At 47.2% G+C, this 15,445-nt stretch overlaps 1 protein-coding gene across 1 annotated transcript in view; it reads right to left on the bottom strand.

Annotated features, from left to right (window-relative positions):
- Positions 1–1,559: 1,559 nt before the first annotated feature.
- The window catches only part of ERGIC1 (endoplasmic reticulum-golgi intermediate compartment 1), a 58,471-nt gene continuing 44,585 nt past the window's right edge, over positions 1,560–15,445 (bottom strand). The window contains exons 8-10 of the mRNA XM_032124677.1: positions 14,803–14,903; positions 12,027–12,149; positions 1,560–5,315 (exon numbers count right to left, since the gene is read on the bottom strand). Coding sequence (XP_031980568.1) covers positions 5,208–5,315; positions 12,027–12,149; positions 14,803–14,903 — 332 coding nt within the window. The 3' untranslated portion in view covers positions 1,560–5,207. The remainder of the gene's footprint in view (positions 5,316–12,026; positions 12,150–14,802; positions 14,904–15,445) is intronic.

Genomic DNA, 15,445 nt, shown 5'->3' with positions numbered 1-15,445 from the left:
AGAGCCGGGATACAGCGGGGACAAACCCGGAGAGACCGGGAAGAGACCTGGGAACGGAGCCGGGATACAGCGGGGACACACCTGGGCATCATCCCTGGAAAGGACCTGGGACACGGCTGGAACAGAGCCGGGATACAGCTGGGACACACCTGGGCATCACCCCTGGTACCCACCTGAGCGTCATGCTCTGGTACCGACCCGGCATCAACTCCTGGTACCCATTTGGGCATCATGCCCAGTACCCGCCTGGGCACTGACCCCCAGTACCCACCTGAGCACCCTCCCTTTCAGTCATCCCCTCCTATTCAGCAGCAGTTCCTTCTCTCCATGGCCAGCGCACACACTGGCAGGGTGAACGAGGGTGAAAACAGGAACACTCCACTGCTTCCTCCTCCACAGCCCAGCCCATGTTCCTCAGCCCAAAGGGACACCAGCGACACCAGTCCCATGTTCCTCAGCCCAAAGGGACACCAGCGACACCAGTCCCATGTTCCTCAGCCCAAAGGGACACCAGCGACACCAGTCCCATGTTCCTCAGCCCAAAGGACACCAGCGACACCAGTCCCATGTTCCTCAGCCCAAAGGGACACCAGCGACACCAGTCCCATGTTCCTCAGCCCAAAGGGACACCAGTGACACCAGTCCCATGTTCCTCAGCCCAAAGGGACACCAGTTGCCTGGGACTTCTGCCAAGTTCAAATTCCCCTGCCCAGCCCCTGCTCCTGTGTCACTGTCGCCTGCATCCCTGTCCCCACAAACCAGCTCGCTTGCACAAACCACTTCCCTTTCAGGTAGATGTGGTCCTAATTCAAATTTTCAGGACACAGATTGATTTATTCCCCAGGAAAATTGGAAGAAATGAACCAATTAGTTGGCTGAGACATAGCTAGGTTGGGTTTGGGTTGGGTTTTTTTAATAAAGATAAGCTGGAAAAGTTTGGGACTGAGTTGCAGCAGGCTGAGATTTGGACAAACACCTTCCCCAGAGCCTTTATTTATCATTTATAGAGGAAGGGACCTTCAGCACCACCGATCACTTGTGAAAATCTGAGTTCCCATCACTGGAAGAGGCAGGATCTCTTCCTTCACAAAGATGTTGTCCAGCCCACACCAAAGTAAAGGGAATTGAGTTCTTAAGATGGTGCAGCTATCTTGAGCCCAAACTCAGTGTGTTGTAACCCTTTACTGTTTAATCTTTAATAATTGCCTCAGACACAAGGCTAAATGGACATTGAAGGAGGAGGGCACAAAAATTCGGTTATTTCATGTACCAAGGAGCACAATGACTAAAGCCAAACCAAGCAAGTCCCAACCGCAGTCCACTCACCTTCCCTTAAAAAAGGAGAGGTTAGGACACTTGGTACTGTACAAAACCAAGCACTGAATGTCCAGACATGACTCAGGGCCAATTACAAAAGAGCCTCGTGCTAACTTTCACCACAGTGACCTGGCTCCCAGTGATTTCACTGTGTGATAATGCTCAGTCCACTGAAATCATAATTAAAAACAAAAGGAAAAAAGCCCCTTTAGATTGATTTTGCAACTGGAGTGCAGCAAGAAGCCAATCAAAACACGTAAGAGTTTTATTTTTAATTATGGAACTATAAAGGCTAATAGTTTATTAACATAAGGTTGTAAATTAAAGACAAATGCCAGAACTCCTTAACAGTCTCCACTGTAGAAATGTCGAAGACTTGTGCTTTAAACGTCGCTGTACCAGACACCGCAGGGCTGCCCCTCCTCCCTGCCCCCCTCTCCCACATTCCAAGGAGAAACCCCTCACTGACACCCCCAGTTTGCAACTTCAAACAACCCTTCTAAAGCAGAGACTCATCCCAGCCACTGCCAGCCCCAGCAGCCCGCGTGTCACACAGAGAAAGAACATTAAATGAGAAGGACTCAGGAACTGGTGGCACACAGGGCCACCTACATCGCAGACCTCACTTCTGACAGCGCAGTCGAATGCAAGTATTTGAGAGATCAGATCAAACATTCACAGATGCATCTCTCCCGGATTTTTGTACCCCACTTTCATTTTATTTTCTTTAAAAAATCCTCTTCAGCAGTCCAGATACTGCCTAGAATACACCTAATAACTTTCCCTAGAGCTACAAGTTTTTAATTCCACCATTGCAAAGCATTCTATGCCTCAAGTTCGCACCATAGGGTGGAGTCTGGAGTTACAGGGAGTAGTTTAAAATGGGAGTTTCAAATATTTTACTTCCTACAGAGATGTCTTTCTTGGAAACCCAAACACTTCAATGAAAACACTGACTTGAAAGGGCAAAGTCAGGAAGAGGGATGAGCACCTACAACCGAGGCTTTCCTTCTGCTCTGACTCAAAATTCTTTTGTTTGCAAGGACATCTAAAAGCACAACTAAGCTCATCTTGTCTTCAGAAAATTAAAAATGGAAGTGAAATCTCATGGATGCAGAGGCAGTAAATGCCTTGCTTTCACATTTGGAGAGATGAAGAGCAGATTCTTCTGTAAATACACGATGCAGTGCCACTGTGTGACCCGAGCCAGCCACGCCTGAAGGAAAAGCTCAGCCCAACTTCCAGCAGCCCCAGAAGGTGGCCTTGGCTTGGTAGCACTCAAAGGCTTAGACCTGGTTTAGAGAACCAAGGTACAGACTATTTCTCCTAACTTGAGTACAATTTGTTTTCCACATCTAGCCAAAAAAAAAAAAAAAAGTGATTTATTACCTTATTACAGGGGATATTTTGGCAGAGAGAGCAGGCACGCTGAAGTGTTTTATTTCCGAAAAAAAAAAAAACCAAAACAAACCAACCAATTTCACTGGTCTGGTTTAGAGAACTGGCCTGGACTGCACAGGAGGCAGTTTAATACAGATGGGGAATGGGGAGCAGGATGGAAATAACACACCAGGGGACACAAGGAATCTGCAACCCACTTTGTCTGTGTCAAAGAAATTGTACTGGGGGAGAAATTTCAGAAAATGAATTGTACAACTGCACTGCAAAGATCTCCCCTTGCCCAGCTCAGGAGAAGGGTGCACTAAATAAATCTCAGCATAAGGAAGATGCTAAAATATTAAAAATTTCATCGTTGTAATCCACTGTTCCCAAGCTGTCAGCAAAGACTCACCAAATCCAAAAGGAAAAACTAGGACATTTTAGCTGTGAGCTTCAGCTGGTCACAGTGGATTAGAGGAAATCCTTCAGCCAGCAGGAGAAGCAATTGTCATGGAAAATCCCACATCCAGAGGGTACCGCTCGCAGGCACACGGACACGTGCCCCAAATGAACACAAGCATCTCATTTTCAAGTTCATTTTTGTAAATGGAAAAAGAAAAAAAATGTAAAAAAATCTATCCATACATGAAGGGGTCCAGGAAGTCACACAATCCAGTTTACACCTAAAGTAAGAGCAATCAGTCCAGAGTAACAACAAGGGAAAAACTCCAGTGCTGTCGCTTGTCCGAAGTCACTACAGGGCAGAGCATGGCAGGGGGAGAGCAGCTGGCTTCTTCTTCTTGGTGGGTGGATAAAACTGGCTACACCTTCCCTGCTTCCAAAGTAACGAGACAATTTCAACAGACAATCAGGAATTCTTCTGAAATGCATCTGACTCTAACAGTAACACTGAATATTCAACGATTCGTATCATCACAGCATAAAGTTTGGATAGTCTGCCTCCAGGAAAAGGCAATGGGTATCACCCAAGAGAAACTCTGCACCCATCTTAGAATTTACAGCACTGAGTTCAAGATTTTTATTTTATGATTTATTTTTTTTCTTCTTTTATCCATCCTGGAACACTTAAAATTTGTGTATCCTCAGCTCAGACATTCACAAGGCATGCGGAGACTGTCACTACTCAAGGAACATTGATGAGGCTCTGGAAAATGTACTGGCGGGCGTTTGGTCTCATTTTTGTGACCTCATGCCCACCACAACATGCAAGACAGCCCTGGCAGGAGTTTTCCCCTCACATCTCCGTTTTTTGGAGGCTCCAGAAGACAAGGCTTGAAGGAATGGACAGGGAAGCTCAGGTACCATTTTAAGGAATCAAAGAAAACTCCCAGCAAGGGTCAGCCTGTGGGAATGCTGCCCTGTGTACCTGTGGGAGAGCAGTGTCAGTCCAGGGCTCAGAAAAGATGCCTGACTGAGTTTTAAAGGAAAAGGGAGGCACCTTAAATCCTGAAAAGTCAGAATTCCTGTGTTTGACAGGTGTGTTGAATACACACACACAGAGCAAGAGGGGAAGCTGTGCTCATCCACCCAGAAGGCTGCACCATTTTTCTGAGCACAGAGAATGTACAACCTCTTTTCAAAAAAAAAAAAACAATAACAACAATAATAAAGCAGAAGTGCAGAATCCAGACTTTTGGGTGGTCTGTGTTTAAAAACAGAAGAAATAAAAGCTAATGCTGTAAAGACAACTATTCCCTTTCAAAGCAAAGGCCACATAAAACTGTGTTGCTCAGTTTGGTTTTTACTTCATGCCACCTGTAAACACAAGACTGGATATTCAGTTAGTGGGAAGAAATGAAACCACTTTTACATCCAGAGTAAAAGAAATGCCCTCCACTGCTGGGATCACAGATTACCCAGGAAAAGGTAGCTGGGGAAGGCTTCCTCTTCTCCTTTGTTCACTTCATTAGAAAGGTTGTATCTGAACAACTGAGCTTTCAATAAAAGCATAGAACATTTCTTGATACGTTATTTCTGCCCTCTGTCTCTTAGGTTTGCTGTGGGGACTAACACTTTCCATTCCTCACCAACAGATACATCACCTTTTTGGCACCATGGGTGGAATTTCTTCCTCATGTGTAATTTTGCCCTATACAAAAGTCGATTGTCTGATCATGCAAATCCAACAGAACTCCAAAAAGTGCCACAAGACAGTTCAGCTCTTTGCCACCTACTCCCTAGTCTGTGCACTGCCATAGCGACCTCCCAGAGGACAGACTGTCATCCTTACTTAGATCTGATATGGCATTTCAACCTCTCTTTCTGGGGGGAGGGAATCGAAATCCACACCCTGATTCCACTGATTTTTCCCTCTCAGAGCTCTGAAATGCATGGAGATTTCTTTGATTTGTTGAAGACGTCTTCACTGAACAGCCTGATTAGAGAAAAACATACTGATTCAATCAAATAGAAAATAAAGACAAAAACAGGTAGTGGTAGATCTCTCAATCTTTGCTCCTGTCCTTGGAGTCGAGGGTAGAGTTTCACTGCTACTGCATTTTGCCCAGCTGGATCTTCTTCCAGGCCTCTGATGCTGTGAAAATGCAGGAGTCGAGGATCCCAGCTACAGTAAATGTTCCTCCAATGATGGCACATATCTGGAATTACAGAGAGAGGAAAGACATTTGTCACCAACGAGGGAAACTTTCACACAGCTCAAACTTGGAGGAGGGATCCTGCTGCTGGGGTATTTTCTGGAAGCACAGAAGGAACTGGGTGACAGCACTGGGGATGGAATTACATGAGAATCATTCACAAAAAACATCCCCTGCAGTGGAATAAATTAGTCCTGAACTCTTCACAGCCTGAGCCCATCACAAATCCCAGCTCCCACAGCATGAACACTGCTCCTTTCTGGGCTAAACCCCACCTAACTCAGCTTTCTAGAAGTTCTATAGATGTTGCTCACATCTTCCTGCTACTGTTTTCTATTATAAACACCACAGCCTTGTAGTCTTTTCCCCATTTCACAAGATAATAATTCACAAACAGGCGAAAGACACTGAAATAGCACGTGAAGGGCAGTGACTAACAGAGAACCCAGCTCCCAGCGACACCACAGCTCACCCTGTCTAACACTTTCCATGACAAGGGCTGCTGACAGCAGCCAACTTAACTCTTTGTGGGACAAAGTTTTCCACACAAGATGTCTTGGGGCAAATTAAAACATGTAATCACTTTCAAGAAAAGAGTTAGGGAAAAAGTTAATCTCCTGATTAGCATTAACAGCCTATTTCACTTCCCACATGCTACGAAAACACAGAAATATTCTGTGTATTCTGTCAAACCAGAGTCCCTGTGGAGACAGAATCACAGAATCATTTAGGCTGGAGAAGACCAACGATACAAAATATTTCCCTGCTACACTGGCTCACTGGTTTGGGATTAGTCTCTCCTTCAGCTCCTAGCTCATAACAAATCCCCTTTTTCCAAGGCAGGCCCTTGTCAGGAGATAAGCTCCGTATCTTGCTCCCTCCTCACAACCCAGTGTTGTTATTCTCAGAACCACCTCATCCTACACAACGTAAAAGACCAAATTGAAAGAGCATCACAGTTATGAAGTAAAAAAATGTGGGAGTTAGGAAATTAGAACTGTGTAATTAGCACATGGCTGGTAACGTTTTTAGGTTACGTTGTGGTGTATCACACTTTCTGTGTGAACGCTGCCTGGTGGCACCCTGGGGCTTTCTTCCCCTCCTGTGGTGTTTGACTTCTGCCTCCTCACCAGCAGGTGGTTTGTATTAACCCAGTCAAACGTTTCTGTATCAAAAACAGTGTAGCAGCAGGAGCAGGGCAGTGCCTGTCCCCCTGTGCTGGGCACTGCTGAGGCCACACCTCAAGTGCTGTGTCCAGTTCTGGCCTCTCATGGAAAGATGGACATGGACGGGCTGGAGCATGTCCAGGGAAGAGAATGGAGCTGGGCAAGGGGCTGGAGCCCCAGGAGCGGCTGAGGGAGCTGGGAAAGGGGCTCAGGCTGGAGCAAAGGAGGCTCCGGGGGGACCTTGTGGCTCTGCACAAGTCCCTGACAGGAGGGGGCAGCCGGGGGGGTCGGGCTCTGCTCGCAGGGAACAGGGACAGGAGGAGAGGGAACGGCCTCAGGCTGGGCCAGGGCAGGCTCAGGGTGGACAGCAGCAGGAATTTCCCCATGGAAAGGGTGCTCAGGCCTTGGCAGGGGCTGCCCAGGGAGGTTTGGAGTGCCCATCCCTGGAGGTGCCCAAGGAAGGGCTGGAGGTGGTACTCAGTGCTCTGGGCTGGGGACAAGGTGGGGATGGGGCACAGCTCGGACTCAATGGCTTTGGAGATCTTCTCCAACCCAAACTATTCTATGCTAAACATCATAAAACTGCAACACAGCTGACACAGAAGGAAACTGGTGCCACACTACACGCACCACGCCACGTCTCTGCTCCCACACAACACCCCGTGGGCAAAGTCACAGACAGAAAAACAACGTAAGAGCAGCAGCAGCAGCGCTGAGGGAAAGGAACAAACAGCTCACTGACGGTGAGCAAAGGCAGTGAGAACTACAGCTCCTTTCCATGTGTATTTATAACCAAGATATGAACATTTAGTGAGCTCAGTGAAACAAGGAGCTGCAGGAAACGTGGCTTTTGCAGGACACTGAGCATTCCAGCAGATCAAGGCTGCTAAAACGAGAGCACCAGCCTGAGGCAAAGTCAGGATTTTTAGGGGACAAGTCCAGCTCCTGCCCCTGTGGCCCCCTCCCTGCTGTCCCTCAGGACGTGACACAGGGTGACTTCCCAGGGAAAATGCCCACCACGGAGCTGGGTTATTTCAGTTCAGAGCAGCTCAGCTGACGGGAGATGTCACAGCACAAACACAAACCCCGTCCAACACCCAGATTCTGCATCACACGGCAGGAAAATCTGACTTCAGTGCAGCAGCACAAGGGGCTGGGGAATTGAAAAAAAATATATAAATTCATCTGCAGAGCTCTGTAGTGCTGAGTGGGGATGAGTCACACACACCTGGCACTGGCTCGGGGCCTCCTGCACACAGAGCTTTGAGTCCTGGTGACGAAAAAAGGGCTTGGAGTCCTTGTGACCAGCACTGGGCTCTAGGTCAGCACAGGAGCTGCCCCACGGTGTTCCTTTATCATCACAGCTCTCATACGTATGGGAGGCTGGCAGCAGGCACTTCTTTAGATTTAATGGAATAAATGACTGGGAATGGCCTGGGTTTAGCTCTGTGAGGTCTGTTTTACTCAGGCCCAGCCATGAAAGGATGCAGGGGAAGAGACACAGATGTGGAATAATCCCAGCAGTGAGAGCCCATCCAACAGGAGGAATGCACCTTGAGCAGAAGGTGATCACAGCAGAGTGGGATGCAGGCTCATGCCTGAAGGAAAACACGAGTGGATATGTAGGAGGAGGCAAGGCTGCAAGCAAGGTGACAGAAAGGCAAATGTCAGACACACAACTGTGCTCCTCTGGGATGTCCTGAAGTCTGAAAATTACTTTTAAGGACAGAGGGGATCAGTAGGACACTCAAGCAATTCCTAGTAAGGCAAGCTGCAGAATCCCACCCAGAGCTTTTCAGCACATCTGGTAGAACGCTGTCTTGGCTTGAAAAACGCCACAGGAATGAATCTGTGACACCTCTCAGTACCAGTCCCCAGGGCTGAAATTACTCTGCCTGCAACCACTCTGTTCCAGCTCCCCCCCCTCATTATTTCCAGTTTAATTCTTTTTCACACCTAGAGGCCAGATGAGTCCTCTCACACCAGGAAAAAAAGTTTCTTTGGATTTTGAATGCTTCAGCAGAACTTTGGCTGCTTTTCTCCCTGCTCTCCCTCCCAGACCCTACACTGATCTCATGATAAAACATTCTTTCAGTCTGGCCACTCACAGGAACTCATGAATTTTCAGCAGTGAAACTTTTCCCCTTGCTCCATAACCTCAACCAGGAGGCCTTGAATGGCTTCTCTTTATGAGGGAGGAGTTGATTTTAAGTAGTGAAGTTTGACATGCAAAAAAACTTGTGTTTAACACTATGCCAAGTGTCTGGTTAACCCCAGGCAAACTCGTGGAACAGTGACAGTGGCAGCACTGATCCACAATACAAAATCTTATTTAGTATTGAACTTTTTGGAGCACGACATGTAAAGTAAAAAAAACCTTATGCTAAACCAAAGCCTTTGCACAGGAAGCACCTCTCAAATCATACAGGAAATTAGGCTAATTCCCCACACCACAAAGATCTAAGGAGCAGGCATGAGATAGAATAGGGACAGAGAGGATCTGGGAATGCTGCTATGGGGCTGGAATGCTGCTCTTAGCAGTGCTGAAGTTTTGGAGGGCAAACTCATTAGTGACAAAGAGCATCAGATAATCTTGGCAGCAGCAGCAGGAGATGCCTTTGGCTCTCTGCTGAACAGCCAACACCCCTCTCCCGTGGGATCATCCCTCCAACACTGCCACCATCACCCCCCTAAAGCTTCTTTCAAGTCCACAGGATCACCCCCCATCCCCAGGACAAATTTAAATGTCCTGAAATCCACACAGGGGCCCAAGTAAACAGTGAAGGAGCCCCTATCCCAGAGCCTGCCTTGTGGTTTTTAAACTGAACAGCTGCTGCTCAGAACAAGCTGCTGCTTTCCATGGCCAGGCAGTGGCTCCACACGCCCCAGCCCAATCCCTGCTGGCCCTTAGCCCAGTGCTGGTCATCACTAACTGGTCTCCAGAGCAACTGTGATGCAAAAGGCCACGCTGGAGATACAGGAAGGGGCTAAAGAACAGATCATGTCATCCAAACAGGGCAGGGAAAGCAAGGCCGGGGAGTTTTGATCCTCTGCAGCGCTGCTCCCTCTTCCAAGCTGTTCAATGCCACCTGCAAGGCTGTAAAGCTGAAATGCAGAGCCAAGGCTGCCCTCCTGTACAGCAATCCCGGCCCAAAGGAGGGCCAGAGCAGCTCACCAGGGCCAGATGGCCCAGACTGAGAGCCAGGATCCAGCCCCCGGAACAAAGCTCTGCCTCCACACCAGGAGTGTCTGTCACACCTGGGTGACGTCCTGACACAGCTACTGCCAGCACCAGCATCATCCTCACGCCTCCAGAGGAAGGACATTCAACTGAAATGGCCCTCAGTGAGCTGCTTGACACCACAGCCATTTATAAGACCAAACAAAGCAGCCAAAAGTCAACTGTAAAACTTTCCTTAAGCAGCCCAGCAGCCAGAAAGTGCCTGGCTAACTTTACAGACAGAACAGGGTGAAATTCAAGCAGGGGCCAGTGATTCAACACTCAGTCCAATGAGGAATATGGTGTGTGGAGAGGACTGTTATTTTGGGGAAGAGGAGAAACTGAAATTCTTATTTAATGAAAATGAAGCAACCTTTAAATCTTTTCACAAACAGAAGCGGAGCTGCTGTTCCGTTTGTGGATTCTGAGTAGGAAACACACACTTCAGTTTTTGAGGTGATGGGATACGAACTCAAATGAGATACAAACCCAAAATGTCACTGTGGCAACCAGGAAGGAAACCCTCTCCTGTGGTCCCTTATATCAACCCAGAAGGAGGGTATCAAATTCAACAAAGATGCTATTTACAGGCATGCAATGGTGCATCAGCAGTGAATCAATGCTGACAATAAAATTAAAGAATAATCACAGCTATCAAATCATTTCCCATGAAAACACCTCCACACCCTCACCCCCAACAAGATGCGTGAGAAACCTCTGGTAGCATAATTTATGGGGAAGAAGCAGAGGCAGAATGAGATGCCAAGTCGTGAAATGCTGATGTTTGACCTTTTTTAGGATGATGTTTTGAAGCCAAGCAGACGTGCTAAGAACAGAAAGTCTTGCACCACGACATTTAGATTTTGCTCCAAGTCCCCGTCTCTGGGTATTTGTGTATTCCAGAGGTCACTGTCCAAAGTTCAGTGAAGGGAACTTGCTGTTTATCAGAAGCTGCAAAATCAAAAACCTGAAGTGCAACTCTGCCACACTGTTTATGTGACATCCAATTAAAACAGTCAAACAGTTTAAAAATCAGAATTTGAGGTCTTTGCTCCAGCCAATTTACCAACTGCTTCACATTCCACCATGCCTCGCTGGCACAGCTTACTGCAGCTTCAATTTTAAGCCAACTCCCTGAGGACACATTTTTTTGAAGTTCTGGAGGATCTTTAAATAGCTCTTTGCCTAATGAGCAGTTTGGCCAGCACAGCATTGTTCTGGATGCTGAGATCAGGACTGCAGGATGCTCTCTGGACAGATCCAAACGTAACTCGTCAGGAGAACACCTCTGGAATTTGATAATGCAGCTCTTCTCCACTTCTACCCAGGAGTAAATGCCTGGAACTGGCATTCCCATATTAAGCCAAGCAGCAGCACTGAGTAAAACAACTGCCCTGCATTCAGTGCCTTGTAGGAGAGGAGAGATGTGGCTGCTGGTGAAATCTCCACTGCCAGTTTTCTTCCTATTTACTGTAAAAATCACCCAAATACCAGCAGATAGCGAGGACAGGCAGCTCTGCGTCATCTAACAGTTCTCCTTCCCTCACCTGAACAAAGGAAAACCTCTCTAGGTGAGAACAGGATGACTTTGGGATGGAAAAGGGTGCTGAGGCCCTGGCACAGGGTGCCCAGAGAAGCTGTGGCTGCCCCATCCCTGGAAGTGTCCAAGGCCAGGTTCGACAGGGCTTGGAGCAGCCTGGAAGGACACTTCCAAAAGACATCCTTTGCTAATAATGAAATAGATCTTTTTGCCTTACATGTCGCCAAAAACAACATTCACGACCATGGAAATGCTGGATCAAATCATAATCTGAGCCAGAGAAAGACTGTTGACCATGACAGGTCAAGACTTTGCAATAATTTATATACCTTTAAAAAGAGAGTATTTTCAAAGGTGTCACTGCCCATGGCAGGGGGTGGAAAGGGATGAGGTTCAAGGTTCTTTCAAACCCAAACCATTCTGGATTCTCTGCACATTTGATCTCATCATTACTGAGCAGTTTACTGCAGTTTTCCTGCTCACCACGTCAGCTTTACTTCCAAGCTTCTGACACGCTGCAATAGAGCCCATCCTGCCTAGACAGAGCCTGGCACTTCTGCAATAGGTAAATTTTCCTTCTTTTTGTGCCTAGCTGTTAAATGAAGTTGTCAGAGCACTGGAATTACAGTCACCTCACACTCCAGTACCACCCCAGGGACGTGCTGCTTTATCTCCACCACATCACAATGCTCCGAGGCAAAAACTCGATTCCTCTGGACAATAAAGGCTCAGGAGAGAAATGAAAGGCAGGCAGAGGAAGGGAGAAGGAGAGGTTTAGGGTAACTCACCGATGTGATAAACCTGTACAAAGGCTGTCTCCTCTCTGTGTATTTCACTGTGATGGGGCTCAGGTCATACCGGAACCAGATGGCCGGGATGATGCGGCCGGTGTGGCTGTAGGCTACGTATTCCTGGGAAAGAAAGGGAGAAAATGGCACAAAGTGTGAGCAGTCTCATTCCAGAGAGTGTCTGCCATCAAACTGCCTCTGTGGGTTTGGCCCTCACCCCACTGTTTTGGACCAGGGACCAGATGGAAAGAAGCAAACAGTGATTCCTGCGTGACTGCCCACCTCCAATCCTTATCAGCCAGGAAAACAAGCTCTTCACAGCCTGATGATGAAAGAGCTGGGACAGAGAGTGATGCTGATTACTCTCACCTTTATTCAGAGTTACAGGACTAAACAGAAAAGCTGTCATTGATTCTCTGTCATAGATCTGCTCTGTTTAAATACAAACAGCCTGGCTGCAGGTGAAGTTTTGGTACTGTAAATCACATGTATGTCTATATTTTGTATATAAACCATTCACCAAACAAATGGAATTTAGTTCTTAAGAGCCTGGAAACTCCTCCTTGTCCTTGCATTCCTGTCAGGCCCTCTTCCCACTGGGACCAGCAATGGGAATGTTTTGCCCTTTCAGTATGAATCATCTGCAACCACGTTCAAACCACGTTAAAAACTCCTGCTGAAAGCCAGGATGAAACTGTATACAGAAAAATATTGGCAAAGGCTCAAAGATTATCCCAGGCTGGTTTGAGAGAGACATCTTTCAGACTGCCAGTGACAATCTCCCTTAATCCATTTGTTTCCTAACAGGTCCAGTGCCATCCATGGCCACAGGACAGCACCAAGCAGGACACGCTGCCCAGCACCAATACCAACACCAACTCAGTAACTAAAGTCACATCTTCTTGAAATAATATTTTGTCTGTGCTGTCAGTGGAGATAGATATCAGTTTTCAAGGATCAAGACATCCACAGGCTGAAGAAAAATCCAAGGAAAGCAGGCTGGGGACCCAGCAGTGCAAGGAGAGCCATTGGCACTAGCGTGGCACAGGCTGCCTCTCCACCCAGCTGCTCTTCCCTTCCCCAGCCCTGTGATAAGCTGCCAGCTCAGATCTCCTCTCCTGGTTCAATTTTCCTTCACAAAGAGGCAAAGACAGCCTCAAATACTTCAGAAAGATGGAAAAAGAACAAGCAACAGGACACTCATGAGCAAGTTTAATTTTGCTCTCTGTGAGCTAGTGAAAAGAGCATTTATCTTCAGTAATCTTATATAAATCCCAAGTTTCCTTATTTTTAGGGGTTTTATCCCATGATGACAAGAGAAGGAGAAGTCCCTAGTCATGTCATTTTCAGGGCTTTTACTGGAGTTCTGCAGCACATGTGGGGACAGCGGTTATGTGGGAAGTGAGGAAGCAGAGGAGCTAAGAGAGGAGACAGAGTCCACACTTCAGACTCTCCTCATCTCCTCACACCAGCCACTCTGTGCCAGACTATGCCCATGGCTTCCCATTTCTCTTTCCCACTGCTCAGTGTGGGAGTAAAGGTCTGGAGCACCACGAGAAGAAAGCGCAGAGGCAGCAGCGCTTCTCAGCACCTCAGTTTTGACAGAACTGACCTCATTTTTTCCTTCCTCTCCCCTTCTCCCCACCAGCAATCCTGCCCTAATGAGTCAGACTTGGCTGAACGCCCCAATTTGCAGCCAAGCTCACAGAAGTGTCAAAAGCTCCTGCTGCCTATTTTCCAAATTACTTTCAGAACTCCTATCACTGGAGTCTTATCAGAACAGCAGTTGTGACATTAAGCAGAACAAATACATTGCCATCTGAGCAGAGGGAGATGTCCAAATCCCTGGGACACACCACACAAACCAGCCCAAAAGCCACTGGGCAGGAACATTAACCTGAGAACTAGTCTGGGAGAGTGTGTGCTTGATTATCAGTTAGGGCAAACTAGCAGGAATTAGATATTACAGGTTCTGGACTTTTGTTAAGCACTTGAATGGCAAATAATTTTCAACTGAAAGATGCTTTCTACCTTAAAAAGTGAACAGGGTCTTTTTTTTTTCCTTAAAAAACAGTTCAATACATTGAATTATTAAAATGCTGAACGTGGAACTCAGTGCTCTGGGCTGGGTGACAAAGTGGGGATTGGCCACTGGCAGGACTTGGTGATCTTGGAGGGCTTTTCCAAACTAATGGATGCTGTGATAATTCACCATCATAAAGCAGGGATTGTGAAATATTTGCTGCTACAGTTCAGTGGCCTAATGCCTGAAATCAACATTTGTAACAAGCTAAAAACTCTGCTGATTTGTCTGATACATCCATCACAACTGAGACTGTTCTGCTAAAACCAGGTCTAAGTGATGTTTTGTGTGCTCAGCTGGATTACAGTTTCCATTCAGGTGCACCTTGACTGGCACAAGAGGAGTTCCTGCAGCCTGTAAATACCTCCCACACAAGTTACAGAAATCCACATCAGCTGAACCGACAGACAAGAACGCCAGGAGGAAGAACACCTTTCTCAGGAATGAAAGCACCACCACCACCTGCTTTGGCAAGCCCTCACAATCCCAATCCCGGCAAATGCCAGCACCAGGAAAAGCCCCACTCTGAAGAGCTTCAGTTCCTCCTTCTCCCAGCAGAGGCTACTGCTCACCTACAAACTCATGCACAGGGCACGGAGCAGAGCAAGAGGGGAAGGAATGGTGGCTGAACATCCTCCATGCATCCCCTGGGATGCAGTGAGGAGCTTCCTGGAGAGCCTCCTGCTCCTTTACCTTATTTGCCACCGTGTACTGGTAGGAGTATCGCTGCTTGCCGCTCATGTCCTCGTACACCGTGGGGACAATCTTCAGGATGTAGTCGTGAGAGGCAAGGGCTGTGCTCCGGGAAGGAAAGGGAAGGACACGTTAGCATTGAAAGAAAGGAGTCTGCCTACAGAACAGTTCAAAGTGGAGCAAGTCACAAAAAAGGGTGTCTCCCTCCTCCTTATCTCAGTGACAAAGCGACAGCTTCAAACCCCACATCTCTGCCCTTTGCTCAGAACTCTGTCAGGTACCTGGCTGACACCAGAAGCCGCCCACCACTTCTGTAGGACCACAACTCAACCAGGGTTTGGGTTATTTGAAGCTTCCTAACTGCTTGCAACTATAAATGGTAACACTTTTTATCACCACCACAAACAGCGTGGTTAAATCAGGAACTGGCTGAGGTTGGGACTGCAGCCCACTGAGATCATTTTGACAAAAAAACCTGAGGTATCACAACCTGTGTACTTCCATTTCTTTCTTGCTTTCTTATCTTCCTTCTCCAAAAGCTGCTTAACTCTTTCTTTTTTCACTATTTAAACAGCTCATTCCATTTTTTGTGTCTGCTAAAATGGTTCTAAAACAGAACTCTAAATGACATCTCTGCAGGGTC

The sequence above is a fragment of the Corvus moneduloides genome, chromosome 15 (genome assembly GCF_009650955.1).
Source record: "Corvus moneduloides isolate bCorMon1 chromosome 15, bCorMon1.pri, whole genome shotgun sequence".
NCBI lineage: Eukaryota > Metazoa > Chordata > Aves > Passeriformes > Corvidae > Corvus > Corvus moneduloides.
Note: the sequence above shows the minus strand (reverse complement) of the source record. Positions and strands in the feature narration are given on the sequence as shown.